General features: G+C 38.6%; 1 protein-coding gene across 2 annotated transcripts in view; it reads right to left on the bottom strand.

Moving 5' to 3' along the window:
* Positions 1-18,193, bottom strand: part of pccb (propionyl-CoA carboxylase subunit beta) — a 76,621-nt gene that overhangs the window by 36,197 nt on the left and 22,231 nt on the right. For both annotated transcript variants that reach the window (XM_059948898.1, XM_059948889.1), the window contains exons 2-6: positions 14,593-14,712; positions 13,513-13,581; positions 10,269-10,325; positions 8,691-8,804; positions 5,826-5,936 (exon numbers count right to left, since the gene is read on the bottom strand). In XM_059948898.1, coding sequence (XP_059804881.1) covers positions 5,826-5,936; positions 8,691-8,804; positions 10,269-10,325; positions 13,513-13,581; positions 14,593-14,613 — 372 coding nt within the window. In that variant the 5' untranslated portion in view covers positions 14,614-14,712. The remainder of the gene's footprint in view (positions 1-5,825; positions 5,937-8,690; positions 8,805-10,268; positions 10,326-13,512; positions 13,582-14,592; positions 14,713-18,193) is intronic.

Raw genomic sequence — 18,193 nt, forward strand, 5'->3', positions numbered from 1 at the left:
TAAAGTCAATAAGGGTTAGGCTAAGATCATCAACAACGGGTGCAGAGCTGCAAGAGGAGATGAACTACTGCAGTTAAAATGTTGGGATCCAATGCAGTCAAATCAAGAGTTCCCTCCTCCCCTCCAATCTTACACAATTGCTTTATTAAGCTCATTGCCATGTTGGTTAGTGACTACAGTTGCAAGAACAAGTTTGTGAATCCTTCGTAATTACCTGATTTTCTGCATTTACTCACAAAATGAGTCACAAGAATAGGCAAACACAATCTGTCTAAACTAATAGCACACAAACAATTGTACTTCTCATCAATACAGAGTACACCATTTAAAGAATCATAGTGTAGGTTCAAAAAAGTATGTGAACCTCTGGGGTAATGTCTTCTACAAAAGCTAGTTGGAGTTGGATGTTCCAATCAATGATATGAGATTGATGGTCTGGATTGTAGAGGTACCCTGCCCTAGCAAAAAGTCACACAGTTAGGTAACTGACAGAGCCTGCACTTCTCAAAAAAGATCTGTTTATATACATCATAGCTTGAACAAAGCAACTTTCACTAGACCTCAGAAGAAGAATTGCAGAGATGCATGAAGCTGGAAAAGGCTACAAAATCATTTCTACAGACCTGAGTGTTCATCAGTCCACAGTAGGAGAAATAGTCTACAAATGGAGGAAATTCACTACTTTTGCTATTCTCTTTAGGAGGGTCCTGCAAAGATCACACCAAGAGCACAACATGCAATTTTGAAGGAAGTGAAAAAGAACCCAATGGTAACAGCAAAAGACCTGACAGAAATCTCTAGAACTTGCTAAATTCTCTGTTCATGTGCCCACAAGACATAGGAACAGAATTAGGCCATTTGACCTATCAAGTTTGCTCCACCATTCAATCATGGCTGATTCTTTTTTCCCTGCCTTAGCCCCACTCCCCAGCCTTCTCTCTGTAACCTTTTACGTTGTGTCCAATCAAGAATCATTCAAGCTCTCTTTTAAATACACCCAACATCTTTTTTGTCGTGAATTTTAAGACCTCCACATCTGCCTGTGGTAATTCACCAGCCACAAATTCACCACCCTCTGGCTGAAGAAAGTTCTCTGTAACTGTTTTAAATGTATGCCCCCCTCTATACTAAGGCTATGCCCTCTTATCCTAGACTCCCCCAGCATGGGCCATATCTGTCTAGGCCAAGGGTTGGCAACCCGCGGCTCTTTCATCTCTGTGCTGTGGCTCCCTGTGACTTTGGAAAATAAATGATGAGTATTTAATTAAAATGTATTTTATGTTAGTTTGTTAGTTTTTGAAATGTAATTCTAAATTGGAAAATTATGGTGATCTTGTACAATCTAAATAAAACGTTTTTTGTCGCTATTAATATACGTCACCACTGCCAATGCCTGACAGCCGCCAGTGCGCGATTTCTTTTATTTTTCGATCCAAGGTAGGCTAACTATGGAGAATTCTAAAAAAAGAAAAGTGACTGAAGAAAACAGAAAGTTTAATGATACGTGGGCAGATTCATTTGCTTTCACTGCTGACGAGACTGGTTTACCGGTATGCTTAATATGCAATGAGAAACTATCAAACAACAAAAAGTCAAATGTCGCAAGACGTTTCCAGAATAAACACGCAGCCTTTGCTCAAAAATATCCGGATGGAGATGAGAGAAAAAAAAGTGGTTTCAGAACTGATGCGGAAGGTTGATCTGAGCAAAATCATTTCAAGAAGAGGATGAAGTCTGGAAAATCAACTACGTATGCTAGTTTTGCTGCCGCTCAGGAAATAGTCAGGCACGGGAAGCAGTTTACAGATGGTGAATATATAAAAGAATCTTTCATTAAGATTTCAGAACATCTATTCACAGACTTTAAAAACAAGAGTGAAATTGTGCAGAAAATCAGGGATATGCCCCTCTCTGCAAAGACTGAACCATAAAAATGGCAGAAGACATTTCATGACAGCAAATTAAAGACATCAATTCAGTTGTGGCCTACTTGATTGCCTGTGACGAGTCTAAAGACAAAGGTGATATTGAACAAATAACGCTGTTCTGCCGGTATGTAAACTCTGCCGGGCCACAGGAAGAAATGATTGAGTTGATACATCTAAAAGGCCAAACACGGGGGGAGGACATCTGTGAGGCTGTCTTGAATTATATAAGAGCCAAAGGAATAAAGACCACCCACCTGGTGTCAGTAGCTACTGATGGGGCACCAAGTATGATAGGAGCGCACAAGGGATTTGTGGCTTTACTGCAGAAGTCGCTGGACAGAAAGCTGCTGACTTTTCACTGCATCTTGCACCAGGAGGCACTGTGCGCTCAAACATTTCCTCCGGAATGCACAGAAGTAATGGATGTTGTCATTCAGATTGTCAATAAAATAATGGCAAAAAGTTTAAATCTCCGTCAATTCCGTTTGTTACTGGACGAGCTGGAAAGCGCATATTCTGATCTCCTGCAGTCCGGTGGCTGTCCAGAGGGGAGGTGCTGAAATGCTTTGTCGCGTGTCTGGAAGAAGTGAAAACTTTCCTGGGCAGCAAAGGGCTCACCTTTCCTGAGATGGAACAGCCAGAGTGGCTGGAAAAGCTACACTTCATGGTAGACATGACAGCGCACCTGAACACGCTTAAACAACTCTTCAGGGGAAAGGACGCACAGCCTTGCACATGTTGGAGGATGTTTTAGGATTCGAGTGCAAGTTGACAGTGCTTGCCAGAGATTTACAGAAAGGCACATTGTCTCACTTCCCTAATTTGAGAGAGTTCAAACAAGGTCACGACATGATAAATTTGGAGTATTTACATTCTGCAATCATCGCAATGCAAACATCGTTTGGGAAACGCTTCTGTGAGCTCAGAGAGGAAAAAAAAACACATTATCCTTCCCGGTCACTCCCCTAAGCATCGATCCATCCCTACTGAATACGACTGCATTGGCAGGTGTGAGTCAACCTGATCTTGAGATGGAACTGGCCGACATAGCCGACAAAGACATATGGGTGTCCAAGTTTAGACGCTTGACAGCAAACCTTGAAGATTGCCCGTCAGAAGGCCGTTCTTGCTCAGAATCACAAATGGAGTGATATTGAAAACCTCCCCAACCCGGACAAACTTGTGTTCGAAACATGGAATGCTATCCCCGACATTTATGTAAACATTAAAAAGTAAGCGCCTGGGGTCCTGTCGATCTTTGGATCCACATATGTATGTGAGCAGGTGTTCTCCAACATGAACTTTATTAAAAACAAACATTGCGCACGCCTCACAGATGACAGCTTGCAATCCCGTGTAAAGATGAAGGTGACGTCATACAGCCCTGATTTGCAGATGCTGTGCGCTGAGGTCCAGGAGCAGAAATCCCATTAACCAATTATGATAAATATTTTAATTGCCTATTATTTTACGTATATTCATATTTTTTCATTGTTCAGTGAAATAGTCCTTTTATTTTTCAGGTTGACAGCTGGCTGACGTTATTTTTGGTTTGCTGCTGGCGGACAATTTAAGTTCGGCGTTTTTCATAAATACAAGGAGGACTCAAATAGACATTGAGTATTTTACTTAAAAGTAACCTTCAACCCAACGTCTTTTTTTCGGAGTTCAAAATGTTTTTGTTTCATGCAGAAATGTAATTTCGTTTTCTCTGCAGGAGTTCATCGATTTCATAAATGCAACACATTATAGTTTGTTTATACATTGCATAAAGGCAAAAAAAAAAACGTTGTATGCAGTGTTATTTAATTTTAAATGTCAAACGGGTTTTGTGGCTCCCAGTGTTTTCTTTTCTGTGGGAAACGGGTCCAAATGGCTCTTTCAGTGGTAAAGGTTGCCGACCCCTGGTCTAGGCCTTTCAACATTCAAAAAGCTTCAATGAGATCCCCCCCCACCATACTTCTAAATTCCAGCACAAGATAACCATTTTATTCCCGGAATTATCCTTATAAACCTCCTCTGAACCCTCTCCAATGCCAGCACATCTTTTCTTAGATTAGGAGCACAGAACTGTTCACAGTACTCAAGGTGTGGCCTCACCAGAGCCTCATAAAGTATCAGCATCACATTCCTGCTCTTGTATTCTAGACCTCTTGAAAAGAATGCGAACATTGCATTTGCCTTCCTCACCACTGACTCAACTACAAGTTAACCATTAGGATGCTCTGCAAAAGGACTCCCAAACCCCTTTGTATTTCAGATTTCTGCATTTTCTCCCCATTTAGAAAATAGTCTGCACATTTATTTCTTCTACCAAAGTGCATAACCATGCATTTTCCAACATTGTATTTCATTTTCCACTTTTTTGCCCATTCTCCTAATCTGTCCAAGTCCTTCTCCAGCCTACCTGTTTCCTCAATACTACATGCCCCTCCACCAATCTTCATATCATCTGCAAACTTGGCAACAAAGCCTTCTATTCCATCATCTAAATCATTGATATATAGCATAAAAAGAAGTGATCCCAACACTAACCCCTATGGAACACCACCAAATATTACAGTATTCACTGTAAGCAGCCCACAGGACTGCAAGAGTTATGAGATCATCACCCGTGTCCTGCTGCAGTACCCTTTACATGCAAGGTATTGCGAGAGGACACATTGGACTTTCTGTCCTACAGGTTGTTTCCAGTGATACATAACAGAACGAATATCAATTTCTGATGGAAATCTTTCAATTCAGTGAAAGCAGTTCAATGGTCTTTCCAAACTCTGCTCTGAGTTCTGACATAAGGAACTATCCAAGACCTTGTGTTGTTGACTAGCATCATCCAAGGTAGATTCTGAGAGATATATTCAAGGCAAGATGATGCTTTCACAGAGATCCTTCTTGATGTTTGGTGTTGGGATGAGGGGCTACAATCTAATGCCTCCTCACTAAAACTGTTTTGCTTATGTGGTATATTTAGAAAACAAATTTGGTTTTATATACCACACAAATGACTGCAGCTTATGGATATATCGATTTTAAATATAAATATTAGCTTTATTTGTCACATGTACATTGGAACATATAGTGAAATGCATTGTTTGCAGAATGACCAACATAGTCTGAAGATGTGCTGAGGCAGCCTCCGAGTGTCATCACGTGTCCAGCACCAACATAGCATGGGCACAACCAACCCATGCATCTTTGGAATGTGGTAAGAAACTGCAGCAACCAGAGAAAACCCATGCAGTCACAGGGAGAACATAAAAACATCTCACAGAGAGCAGCAGGAACTGAACTCCATTCACTGGCACTGTAAAAAAAGTGCTTACTGCCATGCTACCGTGCCACCTGATATAAGAACATGACCTGTGCATGTATTTTTTAAATGAAATAACACTAACTCTGAAAAGTGGACATTGTCAAATCAACTTTGTTTGTTAATGTAACTCTCACAACAGGATGATGGGGGAAGGCAAGTAGGAATATACAAAATTACACATTAGCCATCAATTATTATTTTTTTTAAGTTTTTCTTCTGTTGCTTAGTGATTTCCACCATTACAAACTGAAACAGAACGGAAGTTTTCCTTGCAAAAGACAACCTTCAAAAGGCATACTTTTCCTTGAATTAAAGCATGTTTATGGGCACTCAAAGGAACCAGATTGCAGAAAACAGCAGCCAAATGTAATTGTTCTTTGGGGTACTGAGCTGCACATCCAGTATTATGTGCATAATTTTTTGTATAAATGTATGTTCCTTCTCTCAGAATAACTTTTGTTTACTTAAACCTATCCAGAAAATATAATGCAGCACTGAGCTAATACCAAGTAGTTCAGAGGATTTCTTGGCAGAATACAAAACAAAGGATTTCTATAATTGATTCACTAATTAATGCACATTACCTTCACCATAAATGTAAAGTCAGTTAAGGCAGGTGAATAGACAGCACCTCCTGCACAGGGACCCATAATCAGGGAGATCTGGGGAATGACTCCAGAGGTCAATACATTTCTCTGCAAAATATCAAGAACACAGTTTGTTAATGCATTACTTCTGGAATACAGTCTATAAGGCAAGCTGTTCATCAAGCAAGATAATTCAAATATTGTTCAGCTAAATAGCCATTAATGCTTACATAAAGAATATTTCATAGATAAGCTGACTTATTGTATCAATCTAAAAACATTACACAACTGGCAGCATATAAGAAGAAAGAATATTGAGGTAGCTGGCTTAATGCAATAAAACTGGCATTTTTAGTTAATACTTCATACATTTCGTAGATTAATAACAATGAAAATGTTATTTTCATAGCATCAGGCAAGATGGCAACAGTGATCAAAGACGACATTGTACAAGGAGCTTACAAAACTACTGGATACTTTTCTTCTGCTAAATATACTTCCTATTCTTCTAAACTGCAGCTGATTGCAGCCTGCAATTTCCCTTTTAAGAATGTATTTTTGAGCCAACTACATGATATGGTACTGCTGCGATCTCCTTGGGGAATCGACGTGGTGCAGCTCCAACCGTTGCTGTGGGGTGATGACGTCAATTCCTAATGGCAGACCACGAACCCGTGGTCAGCTCCATTACTCTGCGCTGATTAAACTATCAAGCAAGATTAAAACTGAAGAGGACAAGAGTGGAAAACAAACGGGTGTCCAGAGCCACCGGCCCGAGTTTGACCAATCTCCCTCTTGCTGCTGTCAGCAGAAGGTGCTAGAGACCTGGTTCCCATGCTGCAAAATTCGATTATCTCTGTGGCTCGTGCTGTGGACTCAAATTCTGTTACGGTTTTATGTTTAATGTCCTCAGTGCTGGCCATTTGTGCAAATGTTTTACTATTTGTGCAATTTAATCAAGGTGCTTCGGCACACAGCTGAATCTGCAGCCATTGACAGACAGAGTGCTGAACTGACTGACTCAGTGGCTGAGGCCGTGGCCATTGTCTCCTTGACTGCCATCATTTGCCTCAGTGCCTCATGGCTGTAGACTCACTTTAGGGGACTCTGTGGTTTGATGTTTAACATTCTGTGTGTTATGTTTGCTTTTTGTTGTTTGCATGATTTGTTTTTTTTTTGCACATTTGATGGTTTTGTTATGTGGGGTTTTTCTTTAAATGGGTTATATAGGCATTTCTTTGTTTTGTGCCTGCCTGAAGAAGCCAAATCTCAAGATTGTACACTGTATACAGTACATATTTTGATAATAAATGTAAATGTACTTTGATCTTTAAATGTATTTTGAAAGAGATCATAGTATAGGCAAAAACTCAAAGCCAAAGTGTGATCAAAACATGACTACATAGTTGGCTTCCAAAACCCAGCAATAGACAATAGGTGCAGGAATAGGCCATTCAGCCCTTCGAGCCAGCACCACCATTCACTGTGATCATGGCTGATCATCCAGTCAGTACCCCGTTCCTGCCTTCTCCCATATCCCTCGACTCCGCTATCCTTAAGAGCTCTATCTAACTCTTACTTGAAAGCATCCAGAGAATTGGCCTCCACTGCCTTCTGAGGCAGAGCATTCCACAGATCCACAACTCTCTGGGTGAAAAAGTTTTTCCTCAACTCCGTTCTAAATGGCCTACCCCTTATTCTTAAACTGTGACCTCTGGTTCTGGACTCCCCCAACATCAGGAACATGTTTTCTGCCTTTAGCATGTCCAATCCCTTAATAATCTTGTATGTTTCAATCAGATCCCCTCTCATCCTTCTAAATTCCAGCGCATACAAGCTCAGTCGCTCCAATCTTTCAACATATGATGGTCCCGCCATCCCAGGAATTAACCTCGTGAACCTATGCTGCACTCCCTCAATAGCAAGAATGTCCTTCCTCAAATTTGCAGACCAAAACTGAACACAATACTCCAGGTGTGGTTTCACCAGGGCCCTGTACAACTGCAGAAGGACCTCTTTGCTCCTATACTCAACTCCCCTTGTTATGAAGGCCAACATGCCATTAGCTTTCTTCACTGCAGTGAACTAAGAAAAGGGAAACCAATAGTCACAAGAAAATTCCTTTTTGTACAAGTCAACCTTCATTGACAACCTTGCTATTTCTCTTTTGCACTATTTTTTATTGTAACTTAGAATAACTATTATGCCTTACACTGTACAACAAATTTCACAAAATAGGTCAGTGATAACAAACCTGATTCTGAAAATTCCAGTCAACTGCTATGGCATTCCAATCCTTCAGTTTTTTTCCCTTAACAACTGGGGTGGGGCAATAGTGGCAGGATAATGTTATAAATAAGAATTGAGTAATTTTGGAAATATGCAAGTATCACATTATGTTGAAAACAAATTAAACTATGTGAAAAAAGTCTACGCTTCTCACCTGGATCACAAAAGTGGCAAACAAATATAAAACTAAAAATTTCCTAACTAAACAAAGCTTATACTTTGCAGTTCATTGCAATATAGATCCACATTACCAGCAAAACCTCTACATCATATTATAAAACTTTTATACTGACTAAATCATGTATCATTTGAGAGCAAGTAATCCATGGCTCTTTTATTGGTAAGGATAATTATCCTTGAATTTACAAATGATTCACTTAATAAATGCAGGTAAAATCTGTGTACAAAATAAAAATAGGTATTTTCTTATCGCATTGGAAATGAAACAAATATCATCTCTTTTTTCCTCCATTCTATTGACATTCAAATTTAAATCCAAGTAAAATGCAAAAGTAAACAAAAATGAATGTTATCATCTTTTGAGTTTTTTTTATTGCACATTGCTAGTCTCACCAGGAAAATATCAGCATAACCAGCCAAGGACTCGACACCCTCCTGAATACGTGCCCCTCCAGAGTCATTCAGACCTATAACTGGAGCTCCCACCAAGATAGCCTGATCCATAATCTAGAAAGTAAGCACATTGATTTATCAAACTGCATTAAAACTGACGGTCCAATATTTACATTAAATGGTTACATCTGCCCTCTTATTTATTATGGATGCATGTAATTTCAGTAGCAGATATTTCCTGCAGACTTCTCCTGAAAGGAGGCAAAGAGTGGGAATAAAGGGCCCTTTTCTGGTTGGCTCATAGTGACTAGAGGTGTTCCACAGGGGTCGGTGTTAGGTCCACTACTTTTCATGTTATATGATCTACATGACAGAATTGATGGCTCTCTGGCCAAGTATGCAATGATACAAAGATAGGCTGAGGCAGAGGTAGTGATAAGGAAGCAGGGTGTCTACAGAAGGACTTAAAACTGATTAGAAGAACGGGCAAAGTGGCAAATGGAATAGACTATAGGGAAGTTTATGGCCAGGCACTTTGATAGAAAGAATAAAGGAGGTGACTCTTTTCTAAAGGGCCACTAATTAGGGATACCCTAAAGGTTAACTTGAAGATTGAGTCGGTAGTAAGGAAGACAAATGGAATATTAGCAGTCATTTTGAGAGAACTAGAACATACAGTAAAAGCACGGATGTAATGCTGAGGCTTTATAATATATTGGGAAAACCACATTTAGAGTATTGCGAGCAATTTTCAGTCTCATATCGAGGAAAGGGTGTGCTGGCATTGGATAGGGTCCAGAGGAGGTTCATGGGAATGATCCCAGGAATGAAAGGGTTAATGTGTGAGGAGTATTTAATGGTTTGCTAGTGTTTAGAAGAATGAGGATCTCATTGAAACTTATTGAACATTGATAGGTCCAGATAGAAAGAACATGGACAGGATGCTTCCAATAGTGGGAGAGTCAGATTCAGAATACAGGGAATCAGAAATGAACAGAAATAAGGAGGATTTTTATTTTAGCCAGAGAGTGGTAAGTCAAATGATTCCCACAGATGGTTGTAGAAGTCAAGTCACTGAGTATATTAACAGCAGAAGCTGATAGGTTCTTGTTTAGTAGGGGGTCAAAGGTTAGAGAAAGCAGGAGAAGGGGTTTGAGAGGGAAAATAAATCAGCCATGATTGAATGGTGACCAGCCTCTGCCCCTATCTCTTATGGTTCTTTTCTTTTTGAAGGATTTTGTGTAGTTAGATTTTCCCAATTTATAAATTATGTATGAAAACATGCAGCACCTACTTGCAGAAAGCGAATCTAAGCAATCTTGGAGTTGTGGTTGGGAACAAGAAAAGCAGAACAGAATAAGACCTAAATTATCACATATCATATACTGCCTTAATTTAATTTAAAGTTTAGATCATTAATAATTTGAACATGTTTATTGCTCAGTTATGGGAAGAACTATCTGTGTAGCTCATCTTACTTGCAATCATATGTAGCTCTAGATCATATACAAAGAGCAGCTTCTTTATCTAAGGGTGTCAACAATTCAGAATGCAACTTCTACACACTTATCACTTTACCTTACAGATTTTTTGTGCATGAGCTCCTGACAAACTTCCTCCAAAGACTGTAAAGTCCTGGCAAAAAGTAAATAAAATTATTGTAAGTATTGTAAATGCATTGGATAAGTGGAAAATACATTGGTTTTCATAAAAGGTGAAATTAATTTGCTTTTAATGTTGTACAAAGTATATATACACTAATGCAATTTCACCTTTATTTAAAAACTTTTAACAGAGATATTTGCCTTAGTGTATGAACAAGAATGTCAAAAAATAAGTTTTTTAAGCAGGGATTAACTGAGACAACTTGTTTCAAAGTGGCACTTTTAACAAAGTATCCTAAAAATAGAAATCACTCAGGAACAAAAATTAGTATCATATTATTCTTTGAACAAAAGGGTAGGTTTTGAGGAGCTCTTAAGAGATATAGAGAGCCAGATATGTTTGGGGGTTTGGGGTAGTGTGGAGTCAGGTGGAATGTACCTTGAGAGTCTTGATAGCTGAAAGCACAGCTGCCACAGAAAAATGGGCAAAACAATAGAATTAAAAGAGCACAGATATTTGAAAATAATGGGGACTGGAATAGGTTAGAAATTAGGAAAGGTATATCCACAAGGTTTAAAAATAAAGATGAACTTTAAATTGTAAAGAAGACTACACAGTTGTAGATACATAGTAAACATCAGAATAAGGCAGAGTATTGCATCACCTTGGCAAATGGAGTATGAAACAAAGGAAGATGGCCAGAGGAACAATGGAGTAATCATGCATAGAGGTAGATATAACAAAGATGTAGGATTCATCAGGTAACCCTCAGCATAGAACTGATCCAAAGGGGTAAAAGATAATCTTGGTGATGGCATGTTCAGGGTCCAAAAGTCATGAGGTCAGAGTGTAAACACTCTGATTAAATTGCACACAATTACCAGGGTGAGAACTGGAGCACAAGTGAATAGAGTTTGTTACAAACAGAATAAAGTGTTTTTTTAAATAGTTAATCCACAATAGTAGAAATAAATTTTTGCTCAACTGGTACTAACTGCCCTACAATTCAGAAAAGCTAACAGGTTCAATACAGGTAGTTGTGTAGTTTAAGAACCAGAACACTAATCACAGAACTCAAAGGGTGGTGAGGCAATCCGGTAGCTGCATAAATGTTGTGAATAAAGGGTCAAATGTTAGAGATAGCTCAGATGCAAATAAATTGGGGATTAATGAAGCAACGGGTGAAAAGGAAGATAATACCAAACAAATATGCATTGCCATTGAAAAATAGGAAATGGCTATACTTAGACAGACTGAAAGCATTAATCCTGTTTCTGTGATTTTCTATTAGATCCAAATTAAAACGTTCAGGTACAGATTCTAAATAATAGCATGTAAAATAATAATATACTAGAGAGCAGTAAAATCAATAACAGCATAAAATCAAAGCATAAATATCAGGAAATGACAGAAACATTTTAATGTTGCCGTGGGCATATATGTAGATATTCACTTGCTCTTTTATTCCAGTAGTATCATACAAAAGAAAACTTATATTTTGTGGAGTCCCATACAATATCCAGTAGTCTTGGTTCATTTATCAAATTGATCAAAAGCTTTTAGGATGATACAACTCCTCAAGTAACAATACTTCTTGGAACGTGGGGAGTGAGGAGGAGAGAAGAATGACCCAGATCAAATTGTCCGGGGAACAGTCATTGCTGATCTTCTACGCAAGTCCAGAACTTCCAAGGCTTGGGAGCATAGTTAGAAAATCAGAAAATCATAGTTAGAAAACCTTACTTACTTTGCAACTTTCTGGCATCTAATGCAGAACCATTCTGAAACAAAATCCATGGTTTGTACCTTATCAATACAACATTCCCAATGACCAGGATTTTTCACTTCCATCGGCAAACACTTTCTGATCCTTTCCCCTGTCCCCCAGTCTCCATAACCCAAGGAAAAACCCTGACCCAAGGCAAAAGCTCCAATCCACTTTCATCTCATGACAATCATTACACATCAACATACAGCAAAGATGAAACTTGAAGGTACAGACTGGCATGCTATATCATTAAGGAAGTATTCAAGGCTATACTGGTAATACAATTGCACTGGTAGAAAGCTTATGTAACTAGACACAATGAAATTAAACTTGCTTTCATGCCTAGCCACAAGCTCAATGCCTTCCTTTACCATTTAAAACCTTCTACCCCCTCAAAAAAAAAAGGCACAGGGCACACTCTTCCATCAAATTTCATCAACACAAATCTCAATCCTTCATTCTTTTAACAAAAAGCAGCATTAGTTAAAGATGCACGAATGCCATGCCAGGCACTTGGGTAGGACAGGAGGTTGCAGTACAAAATCTTTTTTTTGGGGCCCCCAGCTCCCCCACCCCTATCCCTCAGCCACAGTGTGCAATACCATTTGGACACAAGAATTCCCCAGACTACAAACACCCAATTTACGTAGCGACTGTGCATATGAACAAGCATTTGTTACACCAGTGGGATAGATTTGCTAGCTGTTTCTGGTGTACGGGGAACTCAGTTTGCAGCAATATCCGAACACGTGATTAAAATGCCCTGGTTTAACTACACCTTGCCTTTGGTTAGCCAATATTTTATTCTGACTTCAGCTTACAAACAGTTCTTAGAAATGGAGCCCTGTTGAAACCTGGAGAGGGACCTGAATTTGAATGTGTGGTCACTGTCAGATAAAAAGGAGAAAAAAGTCCAAGCTTGCAAATTCTCAAAAAGGTAGTCATCTTTGTTGTACTCCCAATTAAGAAAGAAAGGTACCAATGAGAGCATTTATTTTAGTTTTCGTTACAATTCTTTAGATCAGGTTTCATGTTTCCTTCATTTGAGCTAAAGAGAAAAACATTACCAGTCATTGTTTTGCATTAATGCAACTTTGCCAACCTACTCTGTTCTGGACTACAGAAGAGTAATTGGGTGACAACAACTGTATTTTTTTCCCCAAATCCATTAGACAAATTAACATAAAAATTAACTAATGAGTACCCTTGTTTTCATCCGCAACCTAATGTAAATACACCAATTTCCCAAAATACAATTCCTCTGATAAAACCACCAGGCACCTGGAATGTATGTGTAGCCAGTCTACTTCCTGCATGTTGAACTTGACAGCAACCAGGATTCCGGATCAACTCCACCCTCGAGTGTTCTGAGCTCTTAAAGTACTATTAGTGTTAGTGATTCTTAATCTATTTAGGAAGAATATCAAGTTAAAGCATATGTATTATTACCTGGCTGAAGACATAAACAAGTCGCCCATTAATTTGGCCCTGACCAGTCACCACACTGTCACCAGGAAACTGAAGGATTCATAAATAAGAAAAAAATGATTAGTAAAAAATCATTTTAAATACTGCTAGACAAGGAAAAGTTAATTTACTTGCCAACATCTCTCTCATAAAACATTAAGAAATTGTGACCTTTAGACATAGGAGCAGAATTAGGCTATTCAACCATTCAATCTGTATCATCATTCAATCATGGACTATTTCCCTCATCAACCCCATTCTCCCCATAGCCCTTAGCACTCCATTTCTTCAGACCTCCAGATTCTGTTTCAGCATTTGAATGGATAAAGAAAATAACAACCGTCATACAGTATTTGCAGCCTCTAGCTGCCCCATTAAAGAAATGCACATCCTACATCAAAATAAATCAGTTCAATTTGAAGAACGAGCTTGATAAAGTTTCCTTTCCTTCTGTGCATCCAGAAATAATCAGTATAACAATCAGTATTATTCATTTACTCTTACCTATCCAAGTCAGAAACACACAGAAGCATCAATAGTAGAAGGCTAAGCTATAATTTCCTTTCAAGCACATTCCACAAAGAGGTAGCAGTGATTCACAGAATCACTTCTGCTCATTTTATAGGAACTATCTTAGCACTTCATTCAAGAATGTTCTACCATGTTCTTCAAAGATGCAAAAAAAATGTACTCTAACTCAAAAGTCAACAAATTTAGAGTGAGAAAATCAGATGGGAGGAAAGGTTCTTTATTATACTTCAAATTTCCACTGATTTATAGTCAAGTCGTGGAAAATATTTCTAAAATTTTTTCTGAAGCCATGGAGACCAGGCTTAAAAAAAAATTCACATCTCCAATAAGATTTTCCAGGACCAGCCAACTCCAGGACAAAGATTCTGGTTGGTTTAAAATACTCATTAACCAAAATTGACCAGATGTTGAAAAGAATTGCTCCTTAACCCTAAAACCAAAATTTAAAGATAGACAGACTGTTGCTTTTTGTAATGAGAATACAATCAGATTAAGAATGGGCCATGCCTTATCCAGACAATGCAACATTACCTTATTGTCTTCCATGCCCATACCAAAATCTGAGCACCTGTGTTCGACGAATTTATCATATTCTACGAAGGAGTCAGGATCCAGGAGTAGCTGAATACGTTCCCTGGCAGTCAGCTTCCCCTAGGTAGAGAAGACCATTATTACAATGTCACATGTCTAGATATTACGTTTCACTTTACTAGAGACATAAATGGATAAAATAGAAACAAAATATGAAGATTACCAATGCACTTTTACACGAGAAACTAAAGTTATATGTGTACTGTATACACAGTCACAAATATAGCACCAATACTCAAGCAGGAAATAAAAATCTACTTATTCTCACTATGGTACAGCTGCTAAACAAAGGTTACTCCTCTTCTCCTCACACAGATAATGCTGCAACTTTTATGGATTCAATCCCGGTCAATGTAAAGTTCGCATATTGTTCATGTGACCATGGGAGTTTCTGCTGGACTGCTCCCAGTTTCCTTCCAAACCCAAAAGAGATGTTGGAAGGTTAATTGATAACTGGAAATTAATAAATCACTGAAACTTAACATACAGGATCAAAAAACAGATCAACAAATGTTACATTGGCATTCATTCTAAACAGATTTGAGGACAATATAGAGATATGTTGCTCCAATTATATTGAGACATTGCAAGTTTCTGCCTGCAAGTTTTATGTACAGATCTGGTTTCGCCTACTTCAAAAATATAACCACAAGAAAATGCACTAGAGTTCAGTAAAGGCTCACCTGATTGAACCCTGGAATGAAAGATTTGCAGTCTAAGGAGAGATTAAACAGACTGGACATGTATTCACTAGAGTTTAGAAAAATGAAAATCTCATTGTTTATAGCCTGTCAACTCCAGTAAGAACTTCACAGTTATATTTTCCCAGCTAGGGTGCCCAAAACTAGGGGTCACGGCCTCAAAATGAGTCATACATGAGAAGAAATTTCTTCACCCAAAAGGGGATGAATCTTTGTCACTTGGGAGATGAAGGCTGTAGAGGTTCAGAGTGCATTTATGACAGAATGACAGTTTTTAAAAATATATATATTAAGGGAATCAAGCTTTATGGTATGAAAGCAAGTTGAATGATGAACTGCAATTTTACTGAATGGGGGTTGAGTGGCCTACACCTGCTTTTCACTTTTATGTTCTTCCATTTTTTATCTTTTACATGTACAAAGTTAAAATGCCACTATATAGTTAAATGTATTAGAAATTTATTTGAATGGAAGTTTAAGTCTATATGAACAATGCAAGTCTGCAGCTGAATAAAAGGCTTCAGAAGGCAGTGAAAAAAATGTTGTTAAGCCACCTGCATTGAAAGGTTTATATGAGTTAGCAGTAAAGCTGGTTAATAATACAATAGTCATTTATAATTAGAACTTACTATTCTTAAAATGGGATTACAGCAATGGGAAACAGCATTTGTTGCAGTAATACAGGATTTTTAGATAGTAATTTCAGTAAGAAATGAGCATTTGAACATTTTGTATACCCAAAAGAAATTTGCTTCTTACTACATTCTAAGGATTCTTTATGATGCATAGAACCTCTGCAAGGATTTTGATGTATTCTACTTGCTGTGAATGATTACAGCAGCTAAATTTGTTTTATTTACTGATAATCACCTGTGGGACAGATAAGTGAAGGATAGAGGGCAGAGGGCCGGAAATGTAGATTAATGTAATACTGTAGCGGTGCGCTGCACACAGCACTGAAATAACGACACGGAGTCAGTAAACTGCAGTTAAAGAAGATTTTATTCAAACTTTGCGGCTTTGCTTTAAAGCCTCCCTGATCCCGCCCTCCCCGGGCGAGGATGCTGTAGGAGGCACGTATTCACAGTCCCACGTGAGCTTTTCCCTTTGTTTATGAAGCAGACCTGGCGCCCTTTTGGGACTGGCCTTTATGCCGGCGCGCTGGCTATTTGTGAGCCGGTTCGAGTGTGCTAGGAAGTGGGTCGCCACAATACTACTTATAAAGCCACACATACAGATTTCACACAAAAAAAAAGAAATATGTCGAGGCCATTGAAGCATAGAAACTATATTAACTGAAACAATGGTCACTACAACTGCAGGAATTAAAATCCAGAATATGTACTGAATAGCATCAGACTCAGAGCAAGCAGATTCAATAGCTGGATCATGGTTTAACTGGTCATCTCCTCATGCTCACCATCTGCACTGTTCCTGTGACCATATTTACCATTTTGCAATTTCACAACTTCAAGTCACTTTCAGAGCTTGTTGTTGCCACTAGCTTATGAAGTGTGGGGATAGGCTTTGGTGGGCTGATCCCTAAGCTCTGCCTCTAGACTGCCGCAAAGGCTTGTTCATAAGCAGTGTATTACTAAAAACCTTTGTAAACAGTTCTTAAGTGTTTCTGCTAATCAGAAGTACTTAAAAACTTTTAAAATCTCAAAATAATATTTAAGCCAGTAATAGCTCTGTGCTTTAATAAATTAAAGTAATAAAATTAAAATCATTCGGTAATGGAAAGAAAGCAAATCATTTAGCATTCTTCAATCCAGGTCACCAGTACAAATGCCAGCCAAGATTGTTATGAAACTGAGGGGCAGATATTCAGCCCCTCAAATCAGCACATGCATGGTGTTACACTCCAACCTCCAATTTGTTCTCAATTTCCATATTGTGAAGTCATGAAAGTCAGGTACAAACAGTCATCAAATTGCAGCAAGCTAGAACTTTTTCCCAAGAACCACTAGCAATCATGTATCTAGCCTAATATGCTACATAAGAAACATCTAATCAAAACAGGAAAGAAAGAATTGTAAAGCAAAAATGTCTGAAGTTTCATTTGAAATGATGAGCCTTTGGGCGCGAGTCCATCACTGGAGAGACTGTTATTATGGATTCTAGCCACTCACAGTGGATTTGAACCTCCAGACAGCCAATTAGCAAAAAAAAAGGCTACTTCCCACTGAATTTTACAAGACACATCCTTTCTTTTCTTATGCAAAAAGGTCTAGATCTAGTACTGCTCATTGTCCATCCCTAAGGATCCTTGAACTGAGCCATTTCAAAGTTCATCACAAGGCAAACTGAGAATGACACATAGACCAGTCAAGTACAGATCTCTTTCCCAGACAGAAATAGTAGAACCAGATTTTTTTTTGTTTGCTAAATAACAATCCAGTAATTTCCGGTCACTAAATCCAGTTGATAGTTTCTCCAAATTTTAGATTATTTACCAAATTTAATTTTCACAGCAGCTCGGGTAAAATTTGAACTCACATATCTGAATTGTTAGTCCATCTTCTGGGTAACTAGTCCAATAATACAGATTAACTTTATTTGTCATGTGTACATTGAAACATCAAAATGAATCACTTGAGTCACCGACCAGCACAGTGCAAGGTTGTGCTGGGGGAAGCCTGCAAGTATTATCATGCTTCTGGTGCCAACATAGCATACCGTCAACTTACTAACACTACTCAGTATGTCTTTGGAATCTGTGAAGAAACAAGAACACAGAGGAAACCATGTGGTCATGGGGAGAACATACAAACTCATTACAGTTGCAGGAATTGAACCCCTTTGGCCACTGATATAAAGCAGGCCAACTGCCTCACTAG

This window comes from Hypanus sabinus, chromosome 2, assembly GCF_030144855.1.
Source record: "Hypanus sabinus isolate sHypSab1 chromosome 2, sHypSab1.hap1, whole genome shotgun sequence".
Lineage (NCBI taxonomy): Eukaryota > Metazoa > Chordata > Chondrichthyes > Myliobatiformes > Dasyatidae > Hypanus > Hypanus sabinus.